The 15341-nt window shown below is 43.0% G+C and overlaps 1 protein-coding gene across 3 annotated transcripts in view; it reads right to left on the reverse strand.

Annotated features, from left to right (window-relative positions):
* The window catches only part of B3GLCT (beta 3-glucosyltransferase), a 112805-nt gene that overhangs the window by 83810 nt on the left and 13654 nt on the right, over positions 1-15341 (reverse strand). For 2 of the 3 annotated variants that reach the window (XM_037799994.1, XM_037799996.1), the window contains exons 3-4: positions 10408-10447; positions 5481-5590 (exon numbers count right to left, since the gene is read on the reverse strand). In XM_037799994.1, coding sequence (XP_037655922.1) covers positions 5481-5590; positions 10408-10447 — 150 coding nt within the window. Of the gene's footprint in view, positions 1-5480; positions 5591-10407; positions 10448-12611; positions 14157-15341 lie in introns of those variants that run through there. The other variant, XM_037799995.1, reaches the window with a different exon arrangement.

Raw genomic sequence — 15341 nt, forward strand, 5'->3', positions numbered from 1 at the left:
ACTAAAGAAGAAAGCACCTATAGGGCAGTGCAAGCAGGCGGGTCTTCCTTCTCTGCAGACCTCCTACCTTAATCAGCGCACCTTTAGATCAAAGCTCTATTTTAAAGGTTATTTTAAATGGGCCTGTATGCTGAGATTGCTCTCTCCATAATCCTTCTCAGCTATTATGTTATAAATCAAACCACAAAGGTCAATTAATGATATCCAATTAAAAAACCGATTAAGGGACTCAGAGGAAGCACTGCACTAAGGTTAATGAAAGTGTTATTTCAACACGAAAACTGCCTTGGAACTTGCTATCAAAATTTCAAGCATTAATTATCGATGCTATTTTAAGAACTGCCTTTAAAAAGTTACCTCTTCCACTTCTTTTTTTTTTTTGAGATTGTTCACAAACCATGCAATTATCCAAAGATCCAAAGTGCACAATCAATTGCCCATGAAACCATCATGCAGCCATGCAGCCATCACAATTAATATTTTTTCAATTTTTAGAACATTTTCATTACTCCAGAAAAGAAATAAAGACAAAAGAAGGAAACTCAAAACCTCCCATACCCCTAAACAACTCCCCTCCATTACTGATTCATAGTTTTGGTATAGTACATTTCTTACTGTTAATGAAAGAATGTTAAAATACTTCTAACTGTAGTATATAGTTTGCAATAGGTATATTATTTTCCTATATGCCCCTCTATTATTAACTTGTAATTATAGTGTCATACATTTGTTCTAGTTCTTGAGAGAAATTTCTAATATTTGTACAGTTAATTAAGGACATTGCCCGCCACAAGATTCACTGCTTTATACATTCCCATCTTTTAACCTCCAACTTTCCTTCTGGTGACATACGTGACTCTGAGCTTCCCCTTTCCACCACTTTCACACATCATTCAGCACTGTTAGTCATTCTCACAATGTGCTACCATCACCTCTGGCCACTTCCAAATGTTTAAGTTTACCCTAGTTGAACATTCTTCTCATAGTAAGCAACCACTCCCCATTCTTTAGCTGTGTTCTATATCCTGGTAACTTATTTTTCATGTCTATGAATTTACATATTATAACTAATTCATATCAGGAAGACCCTGCAATATTTGTCCTTATGTGTCTGTCTTATTTCACTCAATATAGTGCCCTCAAGGTTTCTTCAACAACCCATTATTTTTCAAGACGGTTTCATTCACCCACCATACATTCCGTCCTAAGTAAACAATCAATGCCCTGTATGGTCACGTATTTACGTATTCACCACCATCACCACTATCTATATAAGGATATCCCCATTTCTTCCACAAAGAAGGTGGAAGGGTCAAAGAAGGTAGAGAGACAAAAGAAAAAAAGAGAAGAAAAAAAAAATGACAGCTAGGAGGTGATAAAAGGGAAGATAGCATTAAACCAAAGTAGGATAGAGTCAGACAACACTCCCAATGCCAAGAGTCCCATACCCTTCCCCTATGTCCACCCCCCCCCCCCAATAGACATTTGGCTTTGGTATATTGCCTTTGTTGCATTAAAGGAAGCATAATACAATGTTTCTGTTAATTATAGTCTCTAGTTTGCCTTGATTATATTTTTTCCCCAATCCCACCCTATTTTTAACACCTTGCAATGCTGACATTCATTTGTTCTCCTTCATGTAAAAATATATTTGTACCTTTTATTACAATTGTTGAGTACCCTAGGTTTCCGAGTTACACAGTCCCAGTCTTTATCCTTTGTCTTTTGCTCTGGTGTCTCACATGGTACCAACCTTCCTCTTTCAACCATACTCACAGTCATCTTTGTTCAGTGTACTTACATTGTTGTGCTACTATCTCCCAAAATTGTTTTCCAAACCTCTCACTCCTATCTTTTCCTTTCTGTCTGCAGTGCTTCCTTTAGTGTTTCCTGTAGAGCAGGTATCTTGTTCACAAACTCTGTCACTGTCTGTCTGTCTGAGAATATTTTGAGCTCTCCCTCATATTTGAAGGACAGCTTTGCTGATACAGGATTCTTGGTTGGTGGTTTTTCTCTTTCAGTATCTTAAATATATCACACCACTTCCTTCTTGCCTCCATGGTTTCTATTGAGAAATCCACACATAGTCTTATCAAGCTTCCTTTGTATGTGATGGATCGCTTTTCTCTTGCTGCTTTCAGGATTCTCTTTTTATCTTTGACATTTGATAATCTGATTATTAAGTGTCTTGGTGTAGGCCTATTCAGAACTACTCTGTTTGGGGTATGCTGTGCTTCTTGGATCTGTAATTTTATGTCTTTCATAAGAGATGGGAAATTTTCATTGATTATTTCCTCTATTATTGCTTCTGCCCCTTTTCCCTTCTCTTCTCCTTCTGGGACACCAATGACACGTAATTCCTGCATTTCGTACTGTCATTCAATTCCCGGAGACGTTACTCATATTTTTCCATTCTTTTCTCTATCTGTTCTTTTGTGTGTAGGCTTTCAGGTGTCTTGCTCTCCTGTTCTTAAGTGTTTTCTTCTGCCTCTTGCGATCTGCTGTTGTATGTCTCCACATGTTTTTCATCTCTTGTGTTGCACCTTTCATTTCCATAGATTCTGCCAGTTGTTTTTTTGAACTTTCAATTTCTACCTTATGTACACCCAGTGTTTTCATTACACACTTCATCTCTTTTGCCATATCTTCCCTAAACTTTTTGAATTGATTTAGCATTAGTTGTTTCAATTCTTATATCTCAGTTGAAGTGTAAGTTTGTTCCTTTGACTAGGCCATAACTTCATTTTTCTTAGTGTAGCTTGTAGTTTTCTATTGTCTAGGCATCTGGTTCCCTTGGTTACCCCAATCAGGTTTTCCCAGACCAAAACGGGCTCAGGTCTCAGAAGGAGGCAATAGTTTCAGGTCTCCCTGAGGCTGTCTTAGAAGACTGATACACCCTTTGAGGCCTCAAGCCACTGTGCTTTTCTGCCCAGCAGGTGGCACCTGTCACTCCAGACTGGTGTAAGGAGGTATGGCCTGTGGCTGTTTTCCCCCAGGCTCTGTGGTCTGGTTCTGAATGGCAGGCGGGTAGTAGAGCTTGGCACCACCTCTTTCCTCTTAGGGAAAATACACCCTCTGGGGAGATGTCATTTGCATTCAAATAGTCTCTCTGCCTGTGCTATCTCCACCCTTGTATGGGTCAGAGCTATGGGAACTGAAAATGGCTGAGGCTTTCTCCACTGAGCCGAAAAATGGACAGAAAGCCCCCCTTCAGGGCCAGTCTGTGGGCCTCCTCAGCTTCACCCATCGGCCAGAGACAGCACCCGGTCCTTTGGGATCCCCTCCCTCCCAGAGAGGGTCTCCAGCTCTCCAAGGTTAGTCGTCACCAAAATCCTCCGTCTGCTTGTTGGAGATTTGTAGTTTATATTGAGCAGCCCACGTGTTAAATTAAAACCTTACTTGGAGCTGGGCTGAGGTATATTCACTTGTTCAGAGAGTGCTGCTCTCTAGCACAGTGAGGTTTTGCATTTGGGCTGCCATGCCTCTTCCGCTTCTTTTGATCATACTTTGTGATAAAACCATGATGGGCCTTGTTCTAGTTTGCTAATGCTGCCACAATGCAAAACACCAGAGATGGATTGGCTTTTATAAAAGGGGGTTTATTTGGTTACACAGTTACAGTCTTAAGGCCATGAAGGGTCCAAGTTAATACATCAACAATTGGGTACCTTCACTGGAGGATGGCCAATAGTGTCCAGAAAACCTCTGTTAGCTGGGAAGGCACATGGCTGGCGTCTGCTCCAGAGTTCTGGTTTCAAAATGGCTTTTTCCCAGGACGTTCCTCTCTAGGCTTCAGCTTCTCTCCAAAATGTCACTCTCAGTTGCTCTTGGGGCGTTTGTCCTCTCTTAGATTCCCCAGAGCAAAAGTCGGCCGTCTCCAAAATGTCTCTGTAAGCTGAAGCTCCTCTCAGTTCCAGTGCGTTCTTCAAAGTATCCCTCTTGGCTGAAGCTCCCCTTCAAGATGTCACTCTCAGCTGCAGCTGCACTGAGTTCCTTCTGTTTGTCAGCCCATTTATATGGCTCCACTGATCAAGGCCCACCCTGAATGGGTGGGGCCACGCCTCCATGGGAATATCTCATCAGTTATCACCCACAGTTGGGTGGGGCACATTCCATGGAAACACTCAAAGAAGAATTACCATCTAATTAACACTGATAGGTCTGCCCACACAAGATTACATCAAAGATAATGGCATTTGGGGGACATAATACATTCAAACCAGCACAGGCCTACACAATTATATAATTCTCTTAAATTAAAAAAAAAAAAATGTAATAATTCAGAATATGATGCTTTGAACATTAGAAATTAGCTAGAAGCTAAGCCAACTTGAAAGGTGAAATCACTGCCCTCCCCCCTATGTGGGATCAGACACCCAGGGGAGTGAATCTCCCTGGCAACGTGGAATATGACTCCCGGGGAGGAATGTAGACCTGGCATCGTGGGACGGAGAACATCTTCTTGACCAAAAGGGGGATGTGAAAGGAAATGAAATAAGCTTCAGTAGCAGAGAGATTCCAAAAGGAGCCGAGAGGTCACTCTGGTGGGCACTCTTATGCACAATTTAGACAACCCTTTTTAGGTTCTAAAGAATTGGGGTAGCTGGTGGTGGATACCTGAAACTATCAAACTACAACCCAGAACCCATGAATCTCGAAGACAATTGTATAAAAATGTAGCTTATGAGGGGTGACAATGGGATTGGGAAAGCCATAAGCACCACACTCTACTTTGTCTAGTTTATGGATGGATGAGTAGAAAAATAGGGGAAGGAAACAAACAAACAAACAGACAAAGGTACCCAGTGTTCTTTTTTACTTCAATTGCTCTTTTTCACTTTAATTATTATTCTTGTTATTTTTGTGTGTGTGCTAATGAAGGTGTCAGGGATTGATTTAGGTGATGTATGTACAACTATGTAATGGTACTGTGAACAATCAAATGTACAATTTGTTTTGTATGACTGCGTGGTATGTGAATATATCTCAATAAAATGAAGATAAAAAATAAATAAATAAATATTACTAAGCTTTATTGAATCCACTTTAGCATGTCTGAACAAAAAAATGCTACTAAAGAGTGAATGCTTGTATTATCATTTAAATGTAAACTTAAAAAATCTAAAATTTAAGAAACAATAAAATCAGAATAAATTCATATTACTCTTGTAAAAAAATCTTCTATTGAAATTCTGTTACAGGAAGAGAATCAACAATATCCTAACTTTTATTCAAGATTTACTAGTTAAGCACTCAAATTACTTTTATAATAAAATAGAAATTTTACATGTTGGAAAAAAAAGAAAAGAAATTAGCTAGAGCATTTTAAACAAAAACATTCAATACTACATAAGCAAAATGAGTCAGAAGAGCTATTCTTATCTAAGTAGAATCGATTCTCTACAGACTGAGTGCTTTGAAAAACATAATTGTATAAAGAAATAAATAGCTAACAAATATCCCAAGCCATTTCTACATACCTGTGTAAGAGCTGCAGCCTGTTGTAAAATGCTTCTCTTTAACTGTTCTGCTCTCTTTGCATGAAAAGAATTACTTTGACTCTGGATGACAAACACAATTTCTTTTAAGTCTAGAACAAAAAAAAAATTTATAAAATATTTCTATTGTAACCATTACTAAAACAAACTGGAAAACAAGGGGAAAACAACAGCCACAAGGCAAGCCTTCAAGGGGAAAAAATGAATCCATACCCAATTCTATAAACAAAATCCTCTCTCTTTTCAAACGGACCTTCAAAACTTCTTCCCTAGCAAGTTAGCATGTAAATAAGCTCACTATACTGGACCAAGTCCGCGGTAACAAGCTGTGAATCCGTTCCTGCATCTGTCAAAAAGTATGACTATAAATGTGTGTAAGTATGAAAATGTCTAGAACACTAACATCCCTAGTAGTTGAAAATCCAGTGTTTGCAAACCGCTTTTTAACCTCAAGAATGTTCCAGATGCTCTTTAAAGTGACACCGAGAAGTCACCACATCTATTCCACGAGTCCACAAGGGTTTGCAAATAACTGAGGAATCCCCTCCATACCCCCAGAAGGCATCTCACAAGGATTAGAAGTTATCTTCGGGAAAGCAGAATAATTTCAAGGCAGCAGGGTTCAGCAAGAAACGCTACATAAAGTCCATCAACCGTGGATGGTATTTGCCAGCCCAGGAGAGCCTAGCTCCAAGGTGGCCAGCTTTTTACTATCCTGAGTAGGGAGGAAATCCTAGGATGTCCCAGCCATGGGCCAGGGGAGACTAGTAACGTGGGTGGCCGGCCAGGCCAGGAACCCAGAGAAGCACCCGATGTTCTGAGCTTGTAATAAAGTAACAGCAGCACCCACTGTGTCTGCACAGTGCTCACAGAAGGCAGAGGTCACGGCCAGCGCTGCCCCCGGCCAGGCTCATAGCAAAGGGGTCTGAGGACCCTCTCTGACCAGGAATCCTTCTCAGCTCAGGGATACTAATTTGGTTTTAATTTTACTTCGTTATATTTTATTGTTGTTATGTTCAGTTTTATAGCTTCATGCATTCATTCGCTCACTCAGTGACCCCATTTAGACCTTTAAAATTATCCAAATGGCCTTTAGTGGAAAACTCAAAAAAGGAAACAGAAAATAATGAGCAACCTACCAAATGGGACCTGGTTCCTTTTCTTTAGACGCTCCTAAAATGGGAACATTCTATCTACCTGTCTAATCTAAATTGCCTTCTTGGAACTATGAATCAGGCACACGCCTAAGGCTTAAACTGGTATCTTATGCTTCAACTGAAACATTATGTTCATCCACTGTATCTGTAACATTAACATAAACCGACATATGAAAAGAGGAGTTACACTTTTTTAAGAATGGAGCAAATAAACTCTAGAGAATAATTTCACAAACTTTAATAAAGTTGAAGATGCACATTCCCAATGACCTAGAAATTCCATTCCTGGGACTTATCCTTGAGAAACTCCCAGATGTGTGATGATGAGATACAATGAGTGCTCACAGCAACACTGTGTAAAAGAATGGAAAAAAAAACAGAAGCAACCCAAAAACATAAATCAGAATATTACACAGCACTGAAAATGAACTAGTGCTACACGTATCAATCCAGATGGGTGTTGTAGACAAATCTCACAGATACAATGCTGGGGATAAAATAGCAAGTTACAATAGAATAACTATATGAATAAAGAGTTTGCAAAAATATAAATACAAATACACATAAAGTGGGTATGGATGTGTGTGCGTGTATGTGTGTGACTGCATGAAAATGATAAACATCAAATCAGGATGACGGCTGCAAGGCATAGTGTTTTGTCTCTTAAGTGAGGTGGCAGATACACGGATGCTCACTAATTACTCTTGTAATATTATGTATATTCAAAATATTTCACAATAAACTTTTTAAAAGAGCAGCTCCATCTGTCAAAAGGTTGATCCTTCTCCCACCACAGTGACTCCTACCACCAGCAAAGCTCCCATTCTCTTCTCGAGGACACCAGTTCTTTCAGGCAGGGAAGACACTTTGGAAGAAGAAAGAAAGAGAATCCTTCTCCTCTTAGTATGCCTGCACCACGTCCCATGAGTTTTGTTTTTCCTCTTTCTTAATGCAGCTACTAAGAAATCCTGGCTGCCCTCCATTTTCCCGTGCTCTGCTCCCACGTGCTGTGTGTATCCATTCAGCAAACATCCTGGGTGCCTGCGAAGGGCAAGGCTCTGGGCTGATGGTGAAAAGTACAGTCCCAGCACTTACAGGTTTGCATCCATTTCAGGAGACAGGTAATTAACTCCTGTGCACACAGGCACCGGGGGAGCAGAGGGAGCAGCAGTGGGTGCAGGAGGGCTGCCGGGAGAGGACTTTCCTGACTTCCCTTCTAAAGGCAGCCATTGGCTGCAGACCGAGGAGCAGAGGGTGGCAGGTCAGTAGCACAGAGAGACATGGGGCCATCGCAGAGCCCAGAGCCTGCCTCGTCCTTGCAGCCTCCTGGGGGCAGCCGGGGAGTCTGCCACGCACCCTGCGGAAAGGACAGGTGAGTGGGTGATCACGGTGGAGAGGGAGGTGCAGGGGGGCCCGAGCAGATCACAGACGACCTGGATGCCTTGCTGAGGGGCTTGGACTGTGGATTAACAGCTTCAAACCACAGAAGGGACGCATGAGAGAGGCTGAAGGGGAAGGCAGAACCCAGGCTCCTAGAACTCTGATAACAGTGACTAGTAACAAATGACAGAAAATAATGGGCATGTACATTCAGCCCCAGCCCCTTTCCAGAAAAGAACCAGGTCAGTACAAAACACAGCTTCTGTGCTGAAACTCCTGCTGTTCTTTATACCAGTACCAAGAAATATTTGCTAACACACATGCTGAGTCCTCCCTTGGCTGAATCCCTTCTGGCTGGGTCCAGAGCCCAGGGATCATCTCGGTAGCTGTCTTCTCCATTTACATCCAACCATCTGCCTAAGTCCCACTGACCAGACAACAGTGCCAAATAAAGCAACTCCCGTTTCCTCGTCATTCTGGTTGCACTTCTCTAAACTCACAGCAAGCCGCCTTCAGCGAACATGGCCACAACTCAAGACTCATCATCTCTCTTTCTCTTCCAGGAAGTGTGCAATACACATTCACTAAGTGCCCAGAAAGAGCGAGGAGCATGACAGGCCAGAAGGGGAAGATAAAGTGATTAGTCAAGGTCTTGGAAAGGACCAACGTGGCTCTGAAGCAAACCGTCGGCTGCAGAGAGCACCAAGGAAGGGCAACAGAAAACCACAGACATGGTAGAAATGGATCCACGCAGGAGAGAAGAAACAAAAGGTTCTCTGGCTTCTGCTGTCAGGCATCCACCAAGTGCTCATCTCCCCTGGCCAGAAAGGATCCAGAATACTGGATTTCAGCATTCTAGCATGTTTCTGATGAGAAGTCCACGTGTTGTCGTGCTGCTAAAAGGTGAATAACAGGCAGCCATATGATTGAAAGCTATGACTTTGTTCACAACACTTGACTAGCTGTTCCAACCACGTTAAGTGTGCTCTAGCACATCTATCCACCGGACAGTGAGCCAGAAGAGAGAAGAGCCCATCCTGGGCTCTGAAGCCGACCCCAGCCCTGAGAATCATGAGACCATGGTCCCACTACTGCAGCCTGGGGCTGGGTAGGCTTTCTCGCAGCCTCCCAATCCCACCAACTCATGAAGATTGTGGAAAATAAGCCCCCAGTTCAAGTGAACTGATAGCCAGCTAAGTATCACACAACCTGCCATCCGTAATCACCAGGATGTATATTTACTCATCCACAATAATCTCACCTTGGTACTTTCCAGCCCTTATCCCTGACAAGGGCTATTAATTCATCCCATTACCATTCACTGGAACAAAACCAATCAGCTTCCATAAACACCAGCCAAGGCTGGCAGTGGAGGGAAATTCTACCCATGGGGAGAAGGGGCTGAACCCCACAGGGGGTTATATAAAGAAGAAAAAGCAATGAACCAATGTGGCTCATGAAATACAAGGTTCTCAGAGCTGGCAGACCCCAACCCATCCCCCTCCAGGGTCCCCTGAAAGCCTAAGCCTCAGACCTACCTCCCCAGCAGAGGTCATTCTTCATGTACCACCCAGGCAGTGCCTCTCCTGCACCCCAAGACTCCTAAAGTCCAGGCCCAGAAAGGAGAGAGCCCCTTTTCCCTCCGGTCACAGGCTTGCCTTCTAGGTGTCCAGGCTATGGGAGATGGCTGACACTGACAAACTTCACACCCTCGGAGAGACAGCAGCCTGTACCCAGGGAGACATGGCCTCGCACGCTCAGTAACACACTGGGGCAGGCTTCCCCCCAGAAAACACACACATGCACACACATGTCACTAATGCATGGTCACATCCCTCAAGGAGCTTACAGCATACAAGAGGGAGAAAGATATGTTAAAAAGGGAATGCAAAGAAGGATGGAAGTTCTGCGTTCCAGCCAAGGAGCAAGCAGCAGCAGCCACCCCAGCGTCTCGGGGAAAATTTGATGGGTGAGCAAGTGGGGAAACTGGTCTGTGCAGAGACTTGAGCAAAGGCTGCAGCCTGCCCTTTTCTTCCCCCGAAGTGTGGATCCCCAAAAGAGGGGCCATGTCTTACCTGTCTCTGTATTCTCCCAAGCACCCAGCTGCCTGGGGCTCTGCCCTAGTGGGAGCTCAATACGTGATGGCCAAGGGAACTAAACCCAACAAATCAACTATCCCTTCTCTGGGCACCACATGCCAATCTGAAAAGTCTTCTCCCCTGCCTTGGGCCAAAGACAGAATATTTGGACAACAATTTCACTCCATAAATAAACAAAATCAGGAAGGAAAATTCACTTCACTGGAACATAATTTAAAAGAAATATACCAGGACACATACTTTTAAATAAATGCTTTAAAAATCTTTACTTACCTATGTCCTTCTTCCTCGATACTCCGCTTTTCTCCAAGTTCTATATTTTAAATAAAAGAGAGAAATAGAAATCTCATCATGTAACCAGGCTGGTGATACACTGAATAAATTTGTATGGTATATATATGAACATTTGGGGGTAAGCCATCAAAGAAGGGAGCCTGGGGATGCTAACCTAAAGAATGAAATGAAACCAAACCTTAAGGAGAAAAGAAACTAGGGACTTCTGTATCAAGACAGAAGCCTCTCAGGTTTGGCCCTTTTGGTTACATGATCTTGGGCAAGTAATTCGTGTAGCTGAGGCTCCTTTCTCCTGTGTCACCACCCAACTGCTTCTGGAAACCCTGTCAACCGTAAAGCCACACACACATATCTGAGACATGAACAACTCTGGTGGTGCGTTCTTCATGAAGATGAGTTCCACTAACCATCGCATTTTATCACCTTTTGGGTTCAGCCCGACTGCCATCAGGAATGTTACCACGGTGTCCCTCCCATCTACTGGCAGCCCTGGGGTGCCCAGACGGAGACCCCGAGGAGGTCAGCCCTTGGGTTCCCTGGGACTCATGACTTGGAAGAGGCACCTTCGAGCTGCAGAACTCAAGACCCCGAAATCGGGTGTTGGGCACAGAAATACCTGATCCTCAGCCTGCGTAAATCAAACAAGGGCTCTCAAATGGTTTCTCTGGCAAAGCACAAAATGTCAGCAGCTACCTCTGCCTCCTTGTTGTCTTTTTCGGCAGAGCAAGAAGGAGTTTTCTCCCTAATTGCCCTTTTCCGCTTCCAGCCGCTGGATGCTATAATTATGAAAATTGGAGGGTACCAGATACCCTTCCATCCTCCTCACAGACTGCAATAAGAAATGCAGTTGTGAGCCTTCACCAACAAAATCAGGAACAGCTTAACAGCAACATGGAGACTGGTAGAAATGCATCCTCTTAGAATGCAAGAGAGGCCGTGAGTAGCCGGGGAGGAGAGAGAGCACTCAACAGGGAAGCATCCGCCTTTGGAAGCATTTTCTGTAATTCTCTTTGTCTCTAGAACAGAAATGCCATTGAGTAGAGAAGAACCCATACTCAGGTGCTGGCTTCTTAGACCTCGGGATCAGGTGACACTTCACTTATTCCTGATGAAACACACAGCAAAGAGATTGGAAAGTTCAACCCACTTCTCTAAAGTTGCAGAATCAAAGCCATGTTATCACCATAAAAAAGCCTGTGTGAACTCCAGAGTCTTCCACATTCAAAATGGCCTCTAGACTAGGAGAACCACCTGCTCTCGGGGGACGAGCACCCACCCAGAAACCAGAGGTGCGCTCGGCTTCCTCCTTCAGCCTGCAGCTCGCTCTCGGCCAGGCTGTCCCCTCCTTAGGAGCCCATCACGTTGGCTGCCAGGTGAGGACTATGGAAAAATAGAATTTTTAGATCTAAAAATGGCATCAGAGATGACTCAATCTAACACCTTCCTTTTACAAAAGAGACAACGGAGGTCCAGAAAGATAAAGAATTTGTCCAATATCCAACGGTCATTCTAACCACAGTATAGGGTCAAAACCCAGGTCTTTTGGCTTCTTTCCAATGCTCCTTCCATATACCACCCTCATAATACACACCGTCTTACTCCAGAGACAGTCTCTAAAAATGTGCATTATTGAATGGGAACACATTTTGAAAGCAGGTTAAAAATCTTATCTATAACGAAAGTTGTCTTAAGCAACTTCTTTATTTTTCAGATAAAAAAAAATGTTCTGAACTCAGTGGTTCCAGAATAAGTAGCTGAAACAAACTGGAATACCAACTGGACTTTTTGTCTGATACCTTCGTGAAATCGGAGAAAAGCAACCAAAATTACACATCTTTCTATTTGTTTTTAAGAACCGCAGCTCAGACTTGCTGGCACAATATCTAGGAAATGATTAGCAATTTCAAATGACTCAGTTTGTTAACTGGAAAAATAAAATATCCAAGGAATGGCTGGACTAGGTGAACTGAAATGGAACCAAAATGGTTTTGAGTAACTTCCCCCTTGAGAAAGAAAATTAGACTAAATGAATGAATTGACAGAACATTTAAAATTCTGTCTCCGGCTTTCCTGGTGAAAAGGCTTAGTTCTTCCTAAGAAGAAAGTAACACATGGTTTATTTTATTATCTCTGCTGCTGCAGGTTTGTACACTGACTATCAGTATCAATCAAAGTGTGCTCACCATTGGGCTTTGTAAGTCAACTGAACTGCCATCCAGATAGGAAAGACGTTTGTCATTGGCACACCTAGCCAACAGAGAGCTCCTACCCCACTGGGAAAAGACAAACCAAGTCACCCTTTCACTCAGGTTTGATTTTTAAGGCACAATAGATTTGAATGCTTATAATTCATACAATGCTTAGTTTTTTACTTCTTCATTAAAAGATGTTACATTCTCCAAATAATTTGATATGAAATCTTTTAAGAGGAACAATGAGCGGAACAGCCTCTTCTACATAGACACAGCTAACCAGAACCACCACCCAGATATTAAATAAAGTAAATAATTGCCTTCATTGGCACACTCTGTTGGAAGATGGTCCTGTGTTCTAATTCTTCCTCTACCACCCACTGGCTCAGGTCTGTTTCTCATCAGGAAAATAGCAATAATAATTATAAGACCTACTTCACAGAGTTGCTACGAGATTTTAATGAGGTCTCTGAGCACACTGGCTGCACAAAGCAAATGCTCATAATTTTTTGTTCCTACTGTCTTTATCATCATCATCATTATCATCATCATCTTCATCATCTACAACCATAAAGAAATAATGGATAAAAGCAGTAAGGTCTATGGTTCCTCTTTCTTCTTTGGTTTGTTTAGGTGGAACAGATGGCTTAAGCAACACCTTGAAAATCTATGAACATTCCTTGCTGAGATATCAGGTAAACACTTGTATAGGGCCTGTCCCTGTTATGAGAGCTGTATATGCACACATGCACATCACACACACACACACACAAACACACACTCACACAGAGAGAGAGCTTCTGAAGCTGCATGCCACTGTCCCCATCTTACAGCTGGGGAAGCTGAGGCCCAGCAAGATTCGAGACCTTGAGCTGTACGGCTAGTCCGTGGTGGGGAGGGGGTCCAAACCATGACAGTTTGGCTCCAGTGTCCACTCCTTAGCTTAAGTCGTACAGGACATAACATCACAAGCTAGCACGGGCTGTAAGGTAGGGCAGGAACGGCAGGCTGAGGACAGGGCTGTGGCGGTGGTGGAGGCAGTGGCGGTGGTGGAGGCAGTGGGTGGGATCACCAGAGGCCAGGGCAGATTTCAGGACCCAGGACAGCGCTGGCGATCAGGAGTCCAGGAGAGGTCAGCGCCCAGCAGTAAGTCAGGGCACAGCGGTGATCAGGATTCTGATGCAAACCAAGTCTGATGCAAACCAAGCCTGATGCCAACCAGGGAGTCGGAGCGTTGTCTGGGCAAGGAACGCACCCCAGGGCTGGCCGGCCTTCCACGGGGAGCTCTGTCTGAGCCAAGTCATGGGGTGAGCCGTGCAGGGCAGAAGGGCAGCTGCTTCTCAGCAGCAATGGCCGGGCAGATCCTGGCCAATTCTGCTGAAAGGGACGAACTAATGATAAATGAAGATTAACATGGTTATTGCTAAGAGCCTTAAATGTTATCTCCAGGTTCATCTACAGACTGCGGACAACCTTGGACAAATTGATTCTTCTCTATCTCTGAGTATGTCCCAGAGTAGACATTTTATCACTGCCTCATCTCATGAGATTAGGAGATTTGGGCTCTGTGGGATAAATGACATTTTTCAAGTGATTTAATAACTTCATATGAAAAATGACACTAAAATATAGAACTCAACTTAATCTACCTCTATATTGATATTTATGTATGCATTTAAAGCAAAAGGATGCATATATATATAGCTCTTGATTTGAAAAAATTAGTTAAAACTTATATTTGAAAATATTCACTGTAATTTCTAAATATATAAAACAAAATGTTAATTCCCTGCTAATAACCCTTAGGTAGCACTTTAAATTCATTATAAATGAGCCTCATTATTACCAAACACGCACACACACACAAGCCCACATACACATATTATAATGCATGAGGCTGTGTGATATAAAATAGCACCATATAAAGAGAACCAAGGATACAGAAAATTTGGATTCTGGCTTTGCCTTTTAATAGTCATGTAACTTGGTCAAGTCACTTAACTTCTTTGAGGCTAAATTTTCTCTGCTCTAAATGGGTAGATCTGTTTAAGATCAACTTAAACAAAAGATGTCAAAATGCCTTATTAACCAGAAAGGATCTTAAAACCTAAGGAATTACTTATCATTTCTGCTGTATAGGCATCCCATGGTGCAACTGTAACAGATAATACCCTGCTGATAAAAGAAAGAGTCTACTAAAAAATGCTTTTGTACCAATTGTATGTGTGAGGGGAGGCAGGAGGGGCAGGACAGACCCAACTGGGCCGTAATCAGTATGGCAAAAGCAACTCACAATTTTAAAGTAGTGCCTCTCTTTCAACATACTAAACTGATTGAGTGCAAAGTCCAACGTTAAAATTTAGATAAGATGCTTGCTTGAACACAAACAATGATGACAAAGAGGCAGCTCTGTGATTTGGCTCAGTGCTGTCCCTCCCCCCAGGCCCCAGGTTTGGGTTTCTGCAGTTGAGGTTTCTGATTCTGATGTGCACGGGGTCTGGCAGGGCCGTAGGGACTGTGGCCCTTGGGCCCTCTCTCCCAGCCCACAGCCCACCCCCTCCCAGGGCACCTCCTTCAGGGTGATGGATAATGAGGAGCTTGCAACTCTGTGGCAAAGCATAATCCTTTTTGCTCAGACTGGGAAAATTAAACCCAAGGTTAAGATGTGGTAAGGCTGGAGAAACTGTGATATCCAAGCTAGACTTCTAAAATTTCTAATTC

This window comes from Choloepus didactylus, chromosome 12, assembly GCF_015220235.1.
Source record: "Choloepus didactylus isolate mChoDid1 chromosome 12, mChoDid1.pri, whole genome shotgun sequence".
NCBI lineage: Eukaryota > Metazoa > Chordata > Mammalia > Pilosa > Megalonychidae > Choloepus > Choloepus didactylus.